Source organism: Tachypleus tridentatus, chromosome 8, assembly GCF_004210375.1.
Source record: "Tachypleus tridentatus isolate NWPU-2018 chromosome 8, ASM421037v1, whole genome shotgun sequence".
NCBI classification, from domain to species: Eukaryota; Metazoa; Arthropoda; class Merostomata; order Xiphosura; family Limulidae; genus Tachypleus; species Tachypleus tridentatus.
In genome coordinates this window covers 143,634,873-143,653,894 of record NC_134832.1, presented here as the reverse complement: position 1 = coordinate 143,653,894, position 19,022 = coordinate 143,634,873, and the positions used below count along the sequence as shown (strand labels likewise).

General features: G+C 34.2%; 1 protein-coding gene across 1 annotated transcript in view; it reads right to left on the bottom strand.

Moving 5' to 3' along the window:
- LOC143223660 (metal cation symporter ZIP8-like) overlaps positions 1-14,653 on the bottom strand; it is a 45,956-nt gene extending 31,303 nt beyond the window's left edge. The window contains exon 1 of the mRNA XM_076451902.1: positions 14,021-14,653. Within this exon, the coding sequence (XP_076308017.1) occupies positions 14,021-14,335 (315 nt within the window). The 5' untranslated portion in view covers positions 14,336-14,653. The remainder of the gene's footprint in view (positions 1-14,020) is intronic.
- Positions 14,654-19,022: the final 4,369 nt, after the last annotated feature.

Sequence of the window (19,022 nt, the reverse complement as noted above, 5' to 3'; positions counted from 1 at the left end):
AGGACATGAAAAGTTTCCTTTATATATGATTTTTAAAAAACCCAAAACGCCTATAAAAACAGCAAAACACGAAATATGAACTCGTAAATGGGCCCAATAAACCTCATGCCAAATTTGGTGAAGATCCATCAACAAGGGCAAAATAGTGGTTAAAAAAAAAAAGTAAAAACACTCGTAAAAACCCAAAAATGCAAAATTTAGATTTTGTGTGTATTTCCCCATGGACCTAATGAACCTCGATACCAATTTTGATAAAGATTCATCCACACCCTGCAAAGTATTATATTGACATGGACAGTCCTGACAATGACCGAAGAAGGTCGAAACGTCGTTCGCTCCTCTACATAAAAAATTTTTCTCAACCCAAACCATCCGTTTTTACATATATATTTTTCTCTATAAGTGGGTTTTCTCTTCATCACAGTATGAATCTTTCTGTAATTTGATGAGTAGTTCTTGAAACCCGGCGACGTATTACAGCGAGTTGATTGATGTGGCATAAACTTGGCATACTCAGTGATAAAATACTTAGCACCAGCAATCGCTGATAAAAATTTATCTCCTAGTATTTTTGTCACTTCTTTACGAAAGGTAGTCAATAAATATGAAACGTTTCTTTTTCTTTTATTTCTAGACTATGTAAGTTGATTGCTAATAAAAAAAATAGAGTTAAATTCAGTAACCATTTCTGAAATAATTCTCATTATCATATCAACTGAATAATTCTCATGATCATATCAAGTGAGATTTTCACTTTCTCCAGGAAAAGCTAATCCTTTAGTTGCTGGAAATTTTACCGTTGACACAATGCACTTTAAAACAATCTGTGTGCCCTTATCTGTTTCTATTCGACCTTTGAGTAAACGCCTTGATGTCCAGACACAGATTCTCAGTGACCCAAATTAGTTACATGCTCCTTTAAGCAAGAAATTCCGTGTTTCCAGTCACGGATTCTGGCCATCAATACCGCTATTCGTTGGTAAAAGAGTAGCCCAAGAGTAGGCGGTGGGTGGTGATGACTAGTTGCCTTCCCTCCAGTCTTACACTACTAAACAAGGGACGGCTAGCGCAGATAGTCCTCGTTGTAGCTTTAAGCGAAAATTCTCAAAAACAAAACCTTTCCGAGAAAACTGAATTTTATGTACTCTAGAATATCGAACCTTTCGAGGATCAGTTTGAAAACCATTCTAGTTTCAATTATTTTCCCACACACATACTTTCTATACAAAAAATTCCTGATAAATTTTCTATTCTGATCAGAATACTGCCTTTCAGACTTATTAGATCACAATCGTGATTTGTTACATTGTTCTGGTCCTTTCTGGATCCGTTACTCACACATTGATTCTATTACATCTTTCCATTCTCCAGCATCAATGAATTTGCTTGTATCATTAGTAAAATTTGAATTTAATAAGCTGCACTCTACAAATGAACAAGGGGCATCTCTAGGTGCAGAAAAATAAGAATTGATTTCATCTTTTAATGTTGATTATCCAGAAGTGATTAAATATGGGAATCTAACATTATACAACTTAAGCATCTATCTGACTTGTTCCTCGTGCATTTGTTTTCCTCTTTGACCTTTTTACGCTTCGCAGCAACACTTTCCTATCGTCTTATGATTTATAGCTCCCGTATGGTTAGGTACTTAGGGCACTTAATTCGTAATCTGAGTGTCGGTGGTTCAAATCCCCGTCTAACCAAACATGGTCGTCCTTGGGAACTTTATAACGTGACAATCAATCCCATTACTCAAGAGTTAGCGTGGGTGGTGATGACTAGTTGGATTCCCTGTAGTCTTTCACTGTTAAATTAGGGACGGCTAGCGCAGATAGTCCTCGTTTAGCTTTCCGTGAAATTCAAAAGTAACTAATCTTGTTTTACACCGTTATTTATTTTATTAAAACCGTTATTAACGCCTTCTATCGCGTTTAAAATAAAATAAAAATATATTTTTAATTGCTTATTTTTAGAAGAACCTTCCATTATTTAATAAAATGTCTGAAAACGTGTTGAAACTGTTTTAATACATAAAGTAATGCAGGAAAAATATCTTAAAATATTACACTAAAACAGTAAAAAAACACTAATTCGAAACGTTTAAAAGCACTGAAATATTTATCAATAACTGATCTAATTCTTAATTTTTATATATTTTGCTTAAAAATAGACACAATTTTGTTGATGTTTCATAAAACTAACTAAAATCACTAAACAGACCAGATAGTTGGAACATTTATTTTAAACAAAGAATGACATTAGATTAATTTGAATTTAAAACTTTGATGTCCGAGTAGAAAAAATAGTTTTCTTAATAAAATTAAAATGTATTTTTATCATAAAAAACGTTTTAATGTATTACAAAAACATGTTCAAACATTTATAATAAAAAACATATTTTACACATTTACTATGTACGTCTATGAAATACCTTTAGTGTTTTAATAGTATGTAGTTTATTGTGCAATACAAACTGTACGTAAACAAGAGATAATTAAATAAATATAAGTATTTATTTATATATTACACATCTGGGGTGGCGCTGAGTTAATCCGGCATTGCGTGTACGTAAAACATACAAGTAATAAATACAAAAGAAAAGCAATCAGCATAAGACCTCCGGAATGATGCTACTTTATACAATGGCTCTAGGACACACTATTTAACCTTGAAAGCAAGCAAGATTCTTAGAAAATCTTATTTCTTGGTATACAACACCAAGACACTTCTCAGTCAGACACTAGGGCACTGCATGTTGTCGTGTTGGAGTATTCTTCGTCTGTAGAAATATTACAATTAATATTCGTTAGGGTGTGGGTGCGGAGTCCAAAAACCTTCTACTTTAGGGCTCACAATAAATGGGCTACAATGGCCGTTGGAAACAAGACCGATATTATCAGTTATTTTCACTCATAAACTCAGAAGTTAAGAGATTTTGGCTGTTTTTTTTTTTAATCGTCGTTAATAAATAAGTTTACCGTAAAAAAACTATTTCGAGTTTTCCAAATATGTGTGGAAATGAATTTCTCAATTATCCACTTTATATTGTTAGCCTGGATACAGAATCATTACATAAAAAGGTACTTTTCTGTTATGAAATACAGTTGAGTATAATTTAAATTTCCAAAATCATGATGTTATTCGGGATATAAAGATACTAGTTTTATTGAAATATTAGAGTCTATCTCAAAACAATGTCCTGTTTACTATTTGTCATCATGAACAAATAGATGGGTTTATATAAGGTCAATGGTTATAACATACTTCATTAATTTGTTTTTGAGTGACCATGAGAAAAGTTTGTTATTGTCCTGAATAGTTTATACCGTTATAATATATAGCGACACCACAGTGTGTGTGTTTTTTATAAATATTTTTACACTAATGAGAAATTTTACCTACCATTCGAGATATATTTTCCCTGAACATTGTGCATCCGTAGAAAAGGTTTACAAAATTTCATTCGCCAACTTTGCCTATTTTTTATTCCAAGCTCAAGAGAAGTTTCTAGAAAGTTTCAAAACTTTCACTTCTCACAATATTTATTCATCAATAAAAAAAAAACAGTGCAAGTAATACTTAGTACCACGAACGTTAAGAGGAAAGTTTTTTTTTTTTATTTAGTATTTTTGCGAGAAACGCGGAAACTTAGAGGGCAGTTTAACGGGGAGATGCAATGAAATTCTTTAAATTGGACAGAGTCACAAACACGTCGTCTTGACTTGAAGAATCACCTAACATCTCCCTAACTTTTACTACTACGATATGTTGACATATCATGTGCGTTTTACCTGCTTTAGTAATAAATTTTTAATAGTTTTATTATTTATGTTCTGTTTTGTCATAGGGTTGTATTTAACTTCTAGGGTTCGAATATCTATTAAAACTGTTAGGAACAGACTTCACATCATTGGGTACTATTCTCGAGGACCAAAAATTGTGTTCTACAAGATACGATGGTGTCAGGAATGTTTCAACTGGGATAAGGACATATCTTTCAAAATTCTGTTAACCACCCATTCAGTTTGGAAACTAATTCCCTAAGTGTTTACTTCAAAGACTTTGGTTGAAAAAAAACAACAAAAAAGCAACAAAAAATCCACCTCAGATGTTGCATTGTTAATGTCCTGCTTAGCTCTACATGACATGAAAATCCACCTCAGATGTTGCATTGTTAATGTCCTGCTTAGCTCTACATGACATGAAAATCCACCTCAGATGTTGCATTGTTAATGTCCTGCTTAGCTCTATATGACATGAAAATCCACCTCAGATGTTGCATTGCTAATGTCCTGCTTAGCTCTATATGACATGAAAATCCACCTCAGATGTCGCATTGTCAATGCCCTGCTTAGCTCTATATGACATGAAAATCCACCTCAAATGTTTCATTGTTAATGTCCTGCTTAGCTTTATATGACATGAAATTCCACCTCAGATGTTTCATTGTTAATGTCCTGCTTAGCTCTATATGACATGAAAATCCACCTCAGATGTCGCATTGTCAATGCCCTGCTTAGCTCTATATGACATGAAAATCCACCTCAGATGTTTCATTGTTAATGTCCTGCTTAGCTCTATATGACATGGTAAAGACATGTTAATACTTATAGTTACGGAAGATCTCCATAAAACTGTTCATGTATGAGCTACTACACTCGTTTTCGGTAAAATAAACGTGTTAATAACATTTTTGTTTATTGGCCGTCAAAGTTCGATAATTATCCCTTTTGGACCAACAATAACAACAGCATGCAGTAACTTATTTCAAAGAGTTGCGCTCAAAACGAAAAATAATAAGTTACTAAATTTTGATAGTAACAGTTCAATAAAAACAAAGTATTCTCATGTTCTGACACGCAGTAACCATTCGCTTAGATCAATGATGTTCAGTATTATCGTGTTCTGACACACAGTAACCATTCGCTTAGATCAATGATATTCAGTATTATCGTGTTCTGACACGCAGTAACCATTCGCTTAGATCAATGATGTTCAGTATTATTGTGTTCTGACACGCAGTAACCATTCGATTAGATCAATGATGTTCACTATTCTCATGTTCTGACACGCAGTAACCATTCGCTTAGATCAATGATGTTCAGTATTCTCATATTCTGACACGAAGTAACCATTCGCTTAGATCAATGATGTTCACTGGACATAATGAAAACAAGATAAACCATATTTATAGTCAAGGTAGTAAAACAACTGCGTCTTCTTGACTTGTTCAGATTTGTAACCTGTATATCCTTATCTATTTTTAACAAGTAACTTTAATACACTCTTCTTGTTTGTTTGTTTGTTTTTTTTGAATTTAGCGCAAAGCTACTCAAGGGCTATCTGCGCTAGCCGTCCCTAATTTAGCAGTGTAAGACTAGAGGGAAGACAGCTAGTCATCACCACCTACCGACAACTCTTCGATACTCTTTTACCAACTAATAGTAGGATTGACCGTCACGTTATAACGCTTCCACAGCTGAAAGGGCAAACATGTTTGGTGCGACGGGGATTTGAACACGCGACCCGCAGATTACGAGTCGAACGCCTTAACCCACCTGGCCATGCCGGGCCCTACTCTCTTCTTATAAGGCCATCAAGAGTAAAGGACAGAAAAAGATTTCAATCTTCCTAGCTTTTACTACTACGATATGTTGGCATATCATGTGCGTTTTACCTGCTTTAGTATTAAATTCCTAATATTTCTATTATTTATATTCTGTTTTGTAATGGTAGGTCTTCAAGATTGTCTTGTTCTATCGTCTTCGCTTCTTTGTCCACTATGGTAAGCGATGTCTCTTCTTCCTGAGAGGATATTGCAGTAACATAGAATCCGAGTTAAAATGACAATATCTTTTGCTGGCCAATGATGTTGACTGTATATAACTGAATTTTTAGTGTAACCTTCCCAAAATTCAAAATCGTAGTCTGCATTGATTTACTAACCTCGTGAAACACTGCTAAGTTTGATTTGAAAACAAGTATTTGAAGCCAAATTAGACTTCAAAGAAGTTAAACGTAGTAGAGCCCACACTGACAGGGCCATGTGTAGCGTAAGTCACATAATTCTATAAAAAGTTGATTCTGAGCCAGTCCACCCGGAGGATCAAATGTTCTCTAGATCGTATAATTCTGTTAAAAACAGGTTCTCACGTAACCCACGCTGATTGTAGAGGATGGTGTGAAGCTATGCCACGAAATTCTGTGAAGAACAGGTTTTCTAATAGTCCACCCTGACTTGTGAACGATCTTATGCAGCATAGATCAAATAATTATATAAAGAACATGTTTCAACGTAGTCCACACTGAGTTGTGAACGATCGTATGTAGCGTAGGTCAAATAATCATATAAAGAACATGTTTCAACGTAGTCCACACTGAGTTGTGAACGATCGTATGTAGCGTAGGTCAAATAATCATATAAAGAACATGTTTCAACGTAGTTCACACTGAGTTGTGAACGATCGTATGTTGCGTAGGTCAAATAATCATATAAAGAACATGTTTCAACGTAGTCCACAAAACACGGTAAAACGTAAATACAGTTTAACTTCTTGAATATTTATAAAACAGTGATCCTGAATGCGATATTATTGGTAAAAACAATATCTGTATTTTGATAGCAAGGCAACTAAGTCTATATGGTGCTGTTCCTAATTTTAAGTACTGACCAATGGTAAGAAAACAAATAAGCAACACGAGACTAACTAATATTATTATACTTCAGTTACAGCTACGGGCGAAAAATACGTTGTGGTATCGCAAGCACTGGAGTTAGGCTTGCCAGGTAGGATATTCGATGATTTACTACAAGGCTTAAACCATGACCTTCAAATAAGACGAATTCCTAGTTTAAAGCATTGATTAAAGAATAAAATCGTCTGATGCCTGACAGCTACTGTGAAGTAGAATTAGCACAACAATAACTTTGGTACACACTGAGAATGACAGGTTGAAAGTGTCATTGTAGTAGCTACGATCCTGGTTTCATACTTAAAATATCAGTGGTGGGATTTATTAGTCAAGATCGCTATGGCGTAAATAGAGTTCGCTAATCAGGTGGGTTATGGAATAGAGAACATTGGGAACCCTTGGTGTAACCGAAATTCATTTGTGAAGACTAGTGCAAACAAGACAACCTTTTCAGGAACTGCATGTATTGTACAACAAATCGAACTAATAGCATTTGTTTGTAGTGAATCTCAAACTGACCTGAGAATGACTGAGTGTAGCGTAGAAAAAACTGACCCCATGGTAATCGCGTATATTGTGGCCTTCACGATATCAAAAGAATCGCGTATATTGTGGCCTATACGGAATCGAAAAAATCGCGTATATTGTGGCCTATACGGAATTGAAAGAATCGCGTATATTGTGGCCTATACGGAATTGAAAGAATCGCGTATATTGTGGCCTATACTGAATTGAAAGAATTGCGTATATTGTGGCCTATACTGAATTGAAAGAATTGCGTATATAGTAGCCCCTATTGATTGGAAAGCAATCGTTTCTATGATGGCAAATATTGAATTGTTAGTAATCGTGTGTGGAGAAGTCCATCTTGGCCTGAAACAATTTGTGTAGAGTGGTCCATAGCTCTTTGATAGTAGTCGTGTATAGAATAGCTCATAGTTACTTGAAAATAATTGTATTTATTGTGGCCCATATGTACTTGAAAGTAATTGTGTTTACTGTGAACCATACTGACTTAACAGAAATCCTGTACGTTATGGCCAATATTGATTTTAAAAGTACTTGTGTGTATTTGTCATATATATATATACAAAACTGTTTGAGGTAAAAGTCATTACTTAGTTTCATAACAAGAGTATTAAAAGTAATTATTCTAAGGCGATAGTTATAACATATTTTGTTACGTAACTTGACGAAAGTCGAACGTTATGTGTGCGTTGTGTAGTTAAATTGTAACTTAATGCCAGGTTACTCGATCCTTTTGTATTTTTCTCGTTGCATTAAGTAAATATTGTTACATCATAGCGTCTAATAATTTGTAAAACGTTCTAGGCCTCACTCAGTTAGACAATATATATATACAGGCGACCAAGTGAGGGCAAATAGAGCTAAGTCAGAAAAAGTCAAGTTAGTGGAAATGAAGTTAGAGTACGTGGCTATGTGATTGTTGGTTTATCTGTAACAGGCGATATTTTAAAGTGAGTTTCACAATTTAACAGGGTGTAATAAAGTAACTGAACCCGCCTATGTTGACTTTGACGAAAAGGAGAATTATTTAAAATGTTGGATACAACAGTGTTAAACCATACGGTAACATACGTGAATTTATTGCATATTGTGTAGTGATAAACAGAGTAGTAAAAAACTAGTCTTTTCAGTTAGGTTCTAAAATAACTGAATCAGTCTGTGTAGACTTCTGAAAAGAAAAGATAATTATTTAGAACTATTTTATTACCCATGGCACAGGGGCAATAGAACCGCGTGTGATGTATCCATAACGTCATATCTATACCCTGAGAATAGAGAAAAATAAAATTCTTCGTGACGCGAAACACAGAAGAAATGGAGAAATCATGACCGCTAATGCAAGTCTACATGCACACAGAATAAAAATTTCGAGATGTTGGGGGTTGCATATCGTGTGACAAAAAAGTTTTTCCAGTATTATATAAGCAAGAGTTACATTATAATATGATTTTAGATACAACTGTGATATTTTATATCGTAAATCATTTTTGTACATAAATTTGACTTGTTTTGAATATGTTACTTTAAAACAAGTGAATTAATTGTGTGCTGTCGTTTATTGCTCGAATTTATCGTCAACACGTCACAGACACCTACTGTAAAAGAAACCATCCCATATACAAAACTTGACAGTGATGTGGCCCATATTGATTTGTTATTAGTTGGCAAACAGTGTGTTTATTGTAGCCTACGCGCGTGTTGTTTTACGCACTAATGTTTGAAGGAATCAGTGCAAGTCTGGTAAACATTTGTTAATAAAAAAAATGATGTACAGTGCAGCTTTAATTTATCACTTTTTTGAGAGTAGTGCGTATCACAGAGCACTTTGATCCGACGTGGTTGAGATGAATGATTTGAGAAGATAAAAATATAAAGTAGCTTGTAATAACATGTGCATATTCATCCGTAATGACGAGAAAACTCGCTTGTAGAGAAAAATATATACGTAAATACGGCTGGTATGGGTAGAGAAAGCTCTATGGAGAGGAGCGAACAACGTTTCGACCTTCTTCGGTCATCAAAGAACGTCATCATTAAAATATTCAAATGTACTATAACCTGCACAGAAGTGAAGTATGATGAAGATACAGGTATAGTAAATTTTTAATCTGCCTGCGTAGATACGCATAATGTCACCTCTAAGAGACGATATGAATGTACTGTAGCCTAGTTCACAATAATTTATAAGAGTAAATACACGAATATAAGCAACTTTTACTGATCTCTGAAGATATGATTGCAATGTAGCCCATAAATATCAAGAGCAGTGTAGAACTTCTATGAAGTAACAAATATATTGTAGCCCTAAATTTTGTGTAGAGATATAATTGTAGTGTAGCTGTCACCGACCCGTGACTGTACAACTGTAGTGGTATAATATACACAGGTCTGTGTGAAGTATCTATCCCTGGTCTGTATAGATACGAGTATCATTCAGGCCTACACTTATCTAGAAGTTATCAAAGGGTGTAACCCTCGTTAATTAATGAATATAACAGTGAAAGTTTCCTACATTGCTTTATAAGCAATTATAGGTTCTACACGTTAACAAGTCGATGTCAAGAATCCAATTGTAGTCGCAAGATCTTGAGGTATTTTAACCTTCACTGGTGTCCGCGTGGCTCGAATGGTAAAAACGCGGCAAGTGATACGGTACTTTGACCTATTTTGATTACGTTAAACTCGCATATATGACACTATTAAAATCCACACAGACATTCCAGTTTGGTAAGGAATTTCTCTAAACGAATCAGTACGCTCGAGTTCTGTCGTAAACACAATTATCTGATCATATGCTGCATAACATATTCATACACCATACTGTGCAGATGCTTTGAACGATACTCCCTTTGTAATTAACAAAAACATCCGCTTACAACAATAACTATGAAGGTAATTAACAATATTATTTATATAAAAGATCGTTTATATTTTGGAGATTCACCAGACCAGAAAAAAAAAAAAGCAACAGCGTTCTCTTTATAATGTTGCAAATGTTTTACACGAAAAATTACTTATCGCTTGATATCGTATAAATAATATTCTTATGCAAGGGTGTATATCCCGCCAATATTTAGCACTCAACGGTGCATATTCCTGTTTAATTTAAATACAGATCATTCAAGTTACACACACACACACGTAAAAGTGGGTATATTTTTTACACCAATCGTTTTGCGAGTGTCAAGGATTTCATGCTTGAAAACAGAAAAGTAATAATAGCTTCTAAGTCGTGTAAAAAATGTACCAGTGCAGTAAAGTATAATGTATATTCGCAAACAATTGTTTGTTTTTGAAATTCGCCCAAAGCTACACGAGCTAGCCGTCCCTAACATAGCAGTGTAAGACTAGAAGGGAAGGCAGCTAGTCATCACCACCCACCGCCAACTCTTGGGCTACTCTTTTACCAACTAATAGTGGGATTGACCGTCAAATTATAACGCTCCCACGACCGAAAGGGCAAGCTTGTTTGGTATGACGGGGAATTGAACCCGCAACCTTCGGATTACGAGTCGAGTGCCTTAACCACCGGGCCATGCCGGGCCCATTCGCAAAGGAAATAAGTTATGTGCTCTGTCACAAACGTGAGAAATAAAACAATTTAAGAAAACTAGAAACGATGTCGTATGAAAATGGATTTTGTTAGTAAATGTGCATATTTATTTGTTTGCGTCTTCTAAAACTCAAAACTGAGGAATAAGAAGTTATATTAATTTTTCCACGCACAGTGTTAAAAGCTTCAACACTATTACTGAAAACTAGCATATTCTGCTATATGATTGGATTGTGAAACATGAACGTAAGCTTGTTTTCTTTTTTAAACATCTGCACATAGTTCAATAAAAATACGAACTGTATTACTTCACACTGTAAAGTACAAAATACAGATCACGTGTACAAACTTCAAGACTGAAACGTTCAACTGTGTAAACCAGAGACACTTATCAACAAAATAACAGAATACTTATTCGTGGAACTTTGTTACCAACTAATGAAATTCCATATAACATTATATCGTTTTCAATTGGACTATCATGCCACTTGAGCTGTAATTCGAATTTTTCACCGCTAATGATGGATATGAAAGTCTAACGGTCAGAAATATGTAAAGTGAACTTGTTTATGTATATTGGCATAATACGTATTGCATGAAAAAGTAATTTTATAACTTTTTCCCGGGTTAGGTATACAAAATTTATATATCCGATGTGTTTTTGTGGATTAAGTTGTGTAATGTGGGTAATAATCAATCAAATTGATCCTAAAATATTCTTAAAGACGTGTGTGATTTTTTTAACTAGATCACCGAAAATAATTAAGTATCGCTAATTAACATATAAAACAATAATGTCGTCCTTGAATATTTACTTTTAAAATCAAATTAGTTTCGCCACATTCGTAAAAGTTGATAAAATGTCAATCCTTTTGAAAGCTGTTATTAGGCTTAATTAAATTAGATTAATTAAATTAAATTCTCAGACAGGACAGTAAACGTACCAGAAAAAAATGTGAAAAAAATTGGATATGATAAAAATGCAATATATGATTAAACAGTGCTATCTAGCACCATCAGTTTTCCATTTTCCCCTACATTTAACAATTACCTTTTGATATCTTCAAGGAAAAGTTATAAAATTTGTAAATACCATATACACTGAAATTTATTAGTTTTGAAAACGCATGGTAAAACTGCTCTCAATTTACACTTATAACTAATGCAACTAACGAAACCAATAAAACCTGTACTATCTTCAAGTGCGCAATGGAACGTACACCTTTATTGGTAAAGCTAATAGATAGATATTCCTATATTTTCGAATGTAATGATTTACTGCAATTTTTTTAAATTACGCCAGTAATTTTCAGTTATGAAAGAATTAAATGATAATTTCAGTCATTTATCTTCTCAGATATGCAGAAACAAAACAACTAAAAAGGCCTCTCGTAAATGCAAAGACACTGAAATAAAATACGATAAAGTAGAAATGAATGAATAACTTTCAATTAATATAAGCAAAATACGTTTCGACCAAACCGTCCCAACGTTTGATCACTTATTTGTTCCTTAGCCTTTAGAGTGTGTAATCATGTTACGTAGTAAAACAAAATATCAGATCCATCTATAATGTAAGTACATTTTGAATTATACAAATTAGTAAACAAAATTTTCTGCAAAATTTCAAAAATTAGCCAACTGGTTCTCGAATAACAAATATATGTCCACATATTTATACAAACAAACAGAAATATAAAGGAATCCGCTAGACTCGTTTTTGTTACTTTCGCTTAGTGGCGATAATTTGTTTTTATCGTGGGAAAATGTAGAGATTTTTGAAATGTGTTGGAACAGGAAGTAACGTTAACTTGTTCAATACATATGAAAGAGTTGTGGAATTAATGTGTTCATGTCGTATGTATAAGCTGATTTATCAAGGCTGTTACATTTTTCAACAAAAAGGTTTTAAACGGGCTCTTGAGTGAGCGAAATGCATCGTCGACAATTGATATGGCAAATACAGTGTGTTGTAAATACTATGATTTTACATTCTTTAATTTTCGAAAAATCTTTGTGCGAACAGTATTTTAAAATGTAATAGGCCTAATACTGATAGATTATGAGAAGTAAAACTGTAAATTAAGATGTTACACGACATGGACTTTCATTACTGAATTTTTGTATTTTACAAAGCAGTTTCCTGCTTTACTGGTATACTATTCATAATATAAAACGTTTAGGCTAAAGTTGTACGAGAACGGCACTACTATTGTAAATCGAGAAGTAATGGTATTGGTTGGTCAGGTTCCTGTCACAGATCTCCTCCATGACAATTCTATTTCTTACTGAAAGCGTTCGAGTACGTAACCTAGGTAAAGTTTTACATATTTTTACATACATTCGGACCCTCTTCTGTGATCATGTCCCTGGATATATTTCCAAGCATTTTATGCTACGTAAGTTCTCTTAATCTGATTGTCTAATAACTTTTTTAATTATATGCTATTAGATACACCAAAACTGACAATTCTTGATACTTTTCATAGCAACTATACTCGATGGAACGGTTCTAAGCTGAACGGATAAAATATTGGATGTGTATGATATAACTTACATAAACTTAATTTGTCATCATATTAAATGAGCTCATTTCTCATAGAACATATAATTCCTAATCTCACAAAAATCATACTTTTCTCACTTGGTATCGTCCAAGAATGAACCTAAATAAGTGGACAAACGAGGGAAGGAAGCGTGACAACACCCGTTAATATTTTTGAGGAAAGGCGTTCTCGCAACCGACATATTCAACTCAAACAGCAACTTTAATATATATTTCTTGTATATATGACTCTGAATAGCCTACTGACACAACAAAAATCGAAAAAAAAAACACGTTTTTCCTAGATATAATGCACATCATTGTCGAAACTAGTAAATTTATACAGCAAAAACTTATTTAAAACAACACTTACGTGCTATCCAATGTGAAAACGATTTACTGGAGCATTTGTTGTTTTTTTAACTGTGAATGACTATCTGACGTTTTTACTAACTTTTATTTGAGGGGAAAATGAAAAAAGGGTAGTATTATGAACTTATTTTATAAGACAAGTGTTCTCGAAACGCATAAAATTAAAAGGAAGTTAAAGCTGATTTGACCTATTTTCAATTTGAAAAATAATTAAACTTGTAACAAACTGGAAGCACTGAATATTATATGAATATCTTCTGAACATAAGAAAACTATATATTGGAATTGAAAATAAGAAAGAAAATAGTATTTTAGGCTAAAGTTACCTGTGTGACAGCTTGACATAAAACATCTGAATCTGTCAAAGTCGAACGTTGAAGAGATGAACAGTTTCTTTCTTTTTTGTTGTCTATATTTTCAAATAATACCCCACTTCTAAGTTCTTTTACAAAGAGTTTGAAATCCTCCTCAAAACTGAACTTGTTAGTCGGACTCACCGAAGATGTTGAGAACAAAGAAACATACTTATTAAAAGCCACTCGTGCGAAAGGTTCCAGATTCAGTTCTTTCTCGGACTCTGCAGCGATCACCGAAATAAACATAATTGAACAAGTTATTAGTACGTTTACAGAAAGGCCCATTATAACAATATTGTTTCTTGAGTTCTCAATACTACGATTTATGACAAATACAGCAACGTTTAATCTTCTATGTCGTATGCTTCACTCCAAAGTTTCTAGACTGCACTTGACGACCGATTGGAGTATAAGCGAGTGGAACGAGATTTTTTATAGACGCGTGTTGAACCGGTTCAGCTGCTTTTATTCGAGGAAGAGAAAACAAACAAAAACTCTAAACAATTTTTATCTCCCAAACACTTTTTCTTTTATTTTGATTGTGTTTTGAATAGCATTTTCCATAAATATTGGGAAAACCCTGAGATTCCAAAATTCCTTCCTGGTGTGCATTTATTTGCTTGCACTAAAACTACACGCGGTCAAGATGACGTTACGATAACGGACATACGTCAACTTGTTTTGCAATAATAAAACAACCAATGGCTTATGAGTTACTTACACGTCACAGCCAGTAGCGAGCTGCGCTGTCAAACCATTGCTTTGCAGTAGTTTTGTTAACCCTGAATGCTACCAATAGTTATTTTCTAATTATTTTCGCACTCTAGTGGTTTACCAAATTATAACAGTAAATATCTTGCATTTAAGAAATCATAAAAAAAGTGTTTGTTTCCTGTTGACGACATTTCCTGTCACCAAATTTAGAACTCGAGTCTGTTACGAACATTTCTGAAGTTAGCATATGTATAATGTAGAATCAAACAGCTTTAATATTCATAGAATCAGTCTACACATGTAAACATGTTTTGTGCACGTGTTGTATTACAAGGAAGAAAAACATCATGTTCTAAATAATATTTTCTAACCACCGGATCTTGCACGTTTTCACACCAAGCAGAGAGGAACTTGAAGAAAACGTGACGCCATAAATTTATACACGAAACGTGTGTGATATTTTAATGAATAAATATGATATACTTTTAAATGATTAAACTTTGACTATAAAAGTATCATTATTAAGATTAAGTATAACCTAATGACTAATGTACTGGGCTGTGGATTCAAAGGACCTAATTTAAGGTTAGAACCGTAAAATACGATTAAAAATGCTTCACGTTTTCAGACGTGAGGGCGCTATAGTTTGTTATGGTCAATTTTGCCAGTCCATAAGATAAGACTCAAGAATGGATGGTAATGCTTACTAATCATCCTGTCCTTAATCAACATTACTACATTAGTGATGACTATACTATGATTTTAAAAGTCTTTGACTTTACTTGAAACATAGCAGGAAGTGGGAAATATGAAGATAATGCATTGTTGGAATAAAGGGTAGGTTTGTCACCAGCAAATAAATGTTTTAAATTTTGTTTCAACGAAATATTTTTACATGTGCCATATGTTTCCCATTAGGCACATCATTACTAGAGGCTTTGACCGGAAGCTGACCACATGTTTGAAAGGGATTGTGTACCTCTTTCAAACATGTGGCCAGCTTCCGGTCAGTTACCTCTTTCTTTCTTTGTCAGCTAGAGGTTTTATTCTTAGGAACAAGGTTGGGCAGTTTAATTAAGTACTGAAACTCATTACAAATTTGGGAATAAGAGTTCATAAAAATATATGTGTGTCTGTTTTCTTACAGCAAAGCCACTGCGGGCTATCTTCTGAGTCCACCGAGGGGAATCGAACCCCTGATTTTAGTGTTGTAAGTAACAGTAAATTTAGGTTTGATTTAATTTGTTTGAACTTAAACACAAAGCTACACAAAGGGCTATTTATACATTGCCCACCACAGGTATTGAAAAACAGTTTCTTGAGTTTTTTACATAGAAGAGTTTCTTGAGTTGTATGCCTGCAGACACACCGCCATAATAGTAAAAGGCCAATTTCACAAAAAAAACAGCAATATGAACAGCTTTGAAATGAATGGAATGGAGGAACTTTTAGGCCTTTACAGAAAGAAACAAAAAGTGGCATATTATTAAGCAATAATATGCAAGAATTAACCGTTTGGTTTCAGATTTTATGTGTTTGTAAGGCCTGCTGAATAAAAATAAATGATGATCTATTTGTTTCTTACGGTTTTCTACCTTATGTGTAACAGAGGCATCCCACAATCCCACCAAATCTCATGAATATTGCCCTTTTTTGTCAGTGAGTCCCCATCCTTTTAATACCCAATGCATGTGACTGAGAACGAACTTATTATCTTCGAAATTAACATTTTATAAAGATCAACGTAGCTGGAACTGACGTAATAACAAAAACATTAGGGGTTAATAAATACGTTAAAAACCATACTGCACGAGTAGGTTTGTTTGTTTGTTTTTTGAATTTCGCTCAAAGCTACATGAGAGCTATCTACGCTATCCGTCCCTAATTTAGAAGTGTAAGACTAGAAGGAAGGAAGGCAGCTAGTCATCACCACCCACCGCCAAGTCTTGTTTGGGCTACTCTTTTACCAACGAATAATAGGATTGACCGTCACATTATGAAAGGGCTGAAAGGACGAACATGTTTGGTGTGACGGGGATTCGAACCCGCGACCTTCAGATTACGAGTCGAGTGCCTTAACCACCTGACCATGCCGAGCCCACAAGTAGGTAAAGCAATAAATCGTAAACTGTGTTACATCCTGTAGTATTTATCTTAGCAAAAAAGACTGTTTTTACGAATTTCGTGAATCGCGTTTTCAAGTGATCATTATTTTCTGTTAAACGAATGACGGATAAAAACCAGCTGTTACCACAAGGGCCCGGCATGGCCAAGCGTGTTAAGGCGTGCGACTCGTAATCTGAGGGTCGCAGGTTCGCATCCCCGTCGTGCCAAACATGCTCGCCCTTTCAGCCGTTGGGCGTTAAATGTTACAATCAATCCCACTATTCGTTGGTAAAAGAGTAGCCCAAGAGTTGGCGGTGAGTGGTGATGACTAGCTGCCTTCCCTCTAGTCTTACACTGCTAAATTAGAGACAGCAAGCACAGATAGCCCTCGAGTAGCTTTGTGCGAAATTTAAAAAAAAAACTGTTACCACAAGACACATTTTTTTTTACATTTTTAAATATTCCGCGTATACTGTACTAAAAATAAGTCCGTAACAGCATTAACTAATACACTTTTACTTTTCCTTTATGAGTTTCGACCATAGTAGTTTACCAATATTTCTGTAAATATAACTGTAGTATCAAAAGAAAAAAACTGATGGTTGTTATATCTGAAACAAACTAATCTAATCAAACGTTGAATGGCTAATTAAAGTATATTAATTCAGGTAAAAAAAAATGTGAGGGCGCTCATACTCTTTTTATATATTTAATTGTTTCTACAAATGCATTACGAAGACTGATAAATGACTTCTACCAGTAGTTATTATATAACTGTTAACCCTAAAATTCTAAATATCGTTTTATGCAATTGTACAATTTAAAACATCTGAAAAAGACGTCAGTTTTCTACAGACGTTTTTTTTCACACATTCATCATGCTTGGTCCTTTACGAATTTAAAGTCAGGTGAAGAAAGGCATTTCAAATTTATATTTTGTTTGTCTCGTGGTGCCCCGGCATGGCCAGGTGGTTAAGGCACTCGACTCGTAATCCGAGGGTCGCGGGTTCCAATCCCCGTTACGCCAAACATGCTGGCTCTTACAGCTGTGGGGGAATTATAATGTTACGACCAATCCCACTATTCATTGGTAAAAGAGTAGCCCAAGAGTTGGCGGTGGGTGGTGATAACTAGCTACTTTCCCTCTAGTCTTACACTGCTTAATTAGGGATGGGTAGCACAGATAACTCTCGTGTAGTTTTGCGCGAAATTCAAATCAATTGTTTCATGTTAGTAGTGATAATACTTTTTATTTAATACCAGAATTTATTAACTATGCTAAAGTTTCATAATATTCAGTTGCCAGCTTAATCATCAAATATCGCAACTGCTTGACTTTGTTTGTCCTTCACAAAAAAAGAAACATCACTTACTTACCAGTTACACTTGTTTATTAAGTTCTGTCATCAAATCGTATATAACACCAGTTAAAAGATCTTACGAAATGAATTTCACATTACATGAGATATACAAGTATGAAACTTATTCAGTTGATTAAGACAGAAGTAAAATAGTGATATCACTCATTACACATTAAAAAGTAGCTTAGTTTTAAGTCATTAATTATAAATTTTACCAACCTTCTTACATACAGGTGTTTTTTCAATACTTGTATGCTTTAATTTTCTTAGAACGCAAGTTAGACCTATGTTAGAGCTCTTAATTTTGAAGTTGAACAGTTGGTTGTGAATCGACGCGATATCAAAAAATATTTATATACACTTTAAGTTGTGTGTGTTATAAGAGTGACAATCAATCCTTTAATGTTGGGTGATAGTTGGTAGGGTGTTGCTGACAGGCCGCCTTCTCTTTGGTCAATAGTTCAAAATTAGAGACAACAGATAACCTTGTATAAAATAATATAAATCCTTAATTTATCATGATAGTATGTTACTGTTTAATAGTCTTAACCTGTTTTTATGATGTCTTTACTTCTGGCAAAAAATCTAAAATACTATTCGATACATATGAAGATCCTAAACCACATAACACATAGTTGTACTTGTGGAAATGTTTTGGTGATTCCATAGTAAATGTTGTGATGCTTAATAATGTATTCGATCAATTAAGACTGAAAATTGTAAATCGCGCTAATCTGAGACCTGAAAACTACCAGACTATGACGTACGTTGATCTCTCTGATTGTCTGAGA